The sequence below is a fragment of the Antrostomus carolinensis genome, unplaced genomic scaffold (assembly GCF_000700745.2).
Source record: "Antrostomus carolinensis isolate BGI_N321 unplaced genomic scaffold, ASM70074v2 scaffold20304, whole genome shotgun sequence".
Classification (NCBI taxonomy): Eukaryota; Metazoa; Chordata; class Aves; order Caprimulgiformes; family Caprimulgidae; genus Antrostomus; species Antrostomus carolinensis.
This window is the reverse complement of record NW_010308909.1, coordinates 1-3,148: the sequence shown is the minus strand read 5'-3', so window position 1 is coordinate 3,148 and position 3,148 is coordinate 1. Positions and strand designations below refer to the sequence as shown.

The 3,148-nt window shown below is 55.0% G+C and overlaps 1 protein-coding gene across 1 annotated transcript; it reads left to right on the top strand.

The window, feature by feature from the left end:
- Positions 1-8: 8 nt before the first annotated feature.
- Positions 9-1,168, top strand: LOC104523390 (protein FAM57B-like; the record flags this gene model as incomplete). The annotated part of the gene is made up of 2 exons (XM_029084491.1): positions 9-206; positions 1,073-1,168. Coding segments are annotated over 2 exons (294 nt in total), but the record flags the coding sequence as incomplete, so codon positions are not given.
- Between the last annotated feature and the right edge of the window lie 1,980 nt (positions 1,169-3,148).

The following is a 3,148-nucleotide window of genomic DNA, read 5'->3' as shown; positions in this document are numbered from 1 at the left end:
GGCTGTACCCCGAGTTCGCTGTCCCCTACTTCATCTACGACATCTACGCCATGTTCCTGTGTCACCTCCACCGAGGGCTGGTCAAGGGACACGAGGTGGGACCTTCACCTTCTCTGAGAGCTTCTCTGCTGTCCTACCTCCGGAAAGATCTCATGATGGTGCTCCACCACGTCGCCATGGTCTTCGTCTGCTACCCCGTCACCGCCGTGAGTTGGGGACACTTGGGGGACACTTGGGGACACTTGGGGACACCTGGGGGCGACACACCACCATGGTGCTCTTCTGCTTCTCCATGAGTTGGGATGGGGACACAAAGGGGGGTTGGGGACACTTGGGGACACTTGGGGACAATGGGATGGGTTGGGGACATTGGGGTTGGGTTGGGGACATGGGATGGAGGGAGGTCAGCTTGGAATGGACGTGGTTATGGAGGTCCACCACACCACCATGGTGCCTGTTGACTTCTCCATGGCCATGGGGATGGAGCTGGGGACACTTGGGGACAATGGGTTGGGTTGGGGACAATTGGGGACATGGGATGGAGGAACATCAACGTGGGATGGATGTGGTTATGGAGGTCCACCACACCACCATGGTGCTCTTCTGCTTCTCCATGAGTTGGGATGGGGACACAAAGGGGGGTTGGGGACACTTGGGGACACTTGGGGACAATGGGATGGGTTGGGGACATTGGGGTTGGGTTGGGGACATGGGATGGAGGGAGGTCAGCTTGGAATGGACGTGGTTATGGAGGTCCACCACACCACCATGGTGCCTGTTGACTTCTCCATGGCCATGGGGATGGAGCTGGGGACACTTGGGGACAATGGGTTGGGTTGGGGACACTTGGGGACGTGGGATGGAGGGAGATCAGCTTGGGATGGACGTGGTTATGGAGGTCCACCACACCACCATGGTGCTCTTCTGCTTCTCCATGGCCATGGGGAGTGAGAATGGGGCTGGGGTCCCCCTGAGGACACCTTGGGGACATGAAGCCACATCAGGGCCACCTCAGGGGAGATGAGGAGATGTCCTCATGTGACCTGTGTCCCCCTTTGTGTCCCCCCCCTAGTTCTGGCGCGAGGGGAAGGGTGACTTCTTCTTGGGGTGTCTCCTGATGGCCGAGCTCAGCACCCCCTTCGTCTGCCTCGGCAAGGTCCTCATCTTGGTGAGCTTGGACATTTGGGTCTCCTCGAGGGTGTGGGGTGGTCAAAGGTCCCCAACCCCCATGAGCCACCAACTCCTACTGTCACCAGGAGGTGGCCATGGGACTCCCAACCCCTTGGGGTGTCCATACGGACATTGGGTCCCCAACCCCTGTGTCCCCAGGAGAACATCTGAGGTGTCCACACGTCCTTCAGCCCCTGGGTAGATGTTAGGTGCCCATGATTCTCCAACCTCTTGGTTTCTCCAGGAGAACATCTGAGGTGTCCATGGGTTCCCCAAAACCTGGGATCTCCATAGTGACATCAGGTGCCCATGGGTCCCCCAATCTCCTGCTCCTCAGGAGAACATCTTGGTTGACCATTGATCCCTCAACTCCTGTTGTCTCCAGGAGAACATCTGAGGTGTCTATGGATCCCTCAACCCCTGGGTGTCCATACTGATGTTGGGTGCCCACAGGTGCCCCATCCCTGTGTCCCCAAGACTGGTTGACCTCGGATCCCTCAACCCCTGGATAGATGTTGGGTTCCCATGGTTCTCCAACCCCTGGTGTCTCCAGGAGAACATCTGAGGTGTCTATGGAACCCTCAACCCTTGGAGTGCCCATAATGACGTTGAGTGCAGGCAGAGGAGATGAGGAGATGGTGTCACTGTCTATGTCAGCAACCAGCTGGAGTGTCTGGAGCTCCACCTGGAGGTGGATGAGGAGCTGACTGAGACCTGATGGGTCACACCACAATCCAGGTGGTTCCTGGAGGACAACTTCCTTCTCCAGGTGGTCGAGGAACCGACCAGGAGAGGTGCCATGCTGGACCTTGTCCTCACCACCAAGGAGAGGTTGGGCAGCCTGGGTTGTGGTGACCATGAGATGGTGGAATTTGAGATCCTCAGGACACTGTGACCTCACCACCCTGGACTTCAGGAGAGGAGACTTGGACCTCTTGACGGATCTACTTGGTCATCTACCAGGGGATCAACTCCTGGAGAGAAGAAAGGTGGAGGACAGTGGGGTCATACTCAAAAGATCTCCTTCTCCAAGCCCAAGAGTGATACATCCCAACCAAGAAGGCAGGAGACCTTCATGGATGGACAAGAAGATCCTGAAGAAACTTGGGATCGAATAAGATGTCCACAGAGGGTGGAAGGAAGAAGAACATGGAGAAGGTTGAGGTGCTCAATGACTTTTTGGTCTCAGTCTTCATCGACCAAGTCCTAGAAAGCCAAGGAAGGGTCCAGGAGAATGAAAAGCCACCCACTGTAGAAGAAGACCATGTTGAGGAGCATCTAAAGAACCTGAAGGTCCACAAGTCCATGAGACGTGATGGAACCAACAAACGAAGTTGTGAAGCCACCATCCATCATGTTGGAGAAGACCTGGTGAAGTTCCTGCAGACTAGAAAATGGAGAACATCACCCTCAGTTGTAAAAGGAGAACCTGGGGACCTCCAGGTTGGTCCATCTCACCTCAGTCCCAGGTGAGATCATGGAGAAGTTCCTCCTTAGAAACCATGTTGAGACACGTGGGTGGAGAACGAGAAGATGACCAATGACAACCAAGATGGTTTCACCGAGGACAAATCATGGACCAATCTTGGTGGCTTTTCGTGGTGGGGTCACAACGTTGGTGGACAAGGTTAAAGGAACTGATGTCATCTACCTGGGCTTGTGGAAGGTGGTTGCCACCATCCCACGTGACATCTTTGTCTCTTAAGTTGGAGTCACGTGGGGTTTGATGGAAGGACCATGGATGGATGGAGATGGATGGAGATGGATGGAGATGGATGGATGGACCATGGATGGAGAGGGATGGATGGAGATGGATGGAGATGATGGATGGAGATGGATGGATGGAGATGGATGGAAGGACCATGGATGGATGGAGATGGATGGAAGGACCATGGATGGATGGAGATGGATGGATGGACCATGGATGGAAGGACCATGGATGGATTAAGATGGATGGAAGGACCATGGATGGATGGAG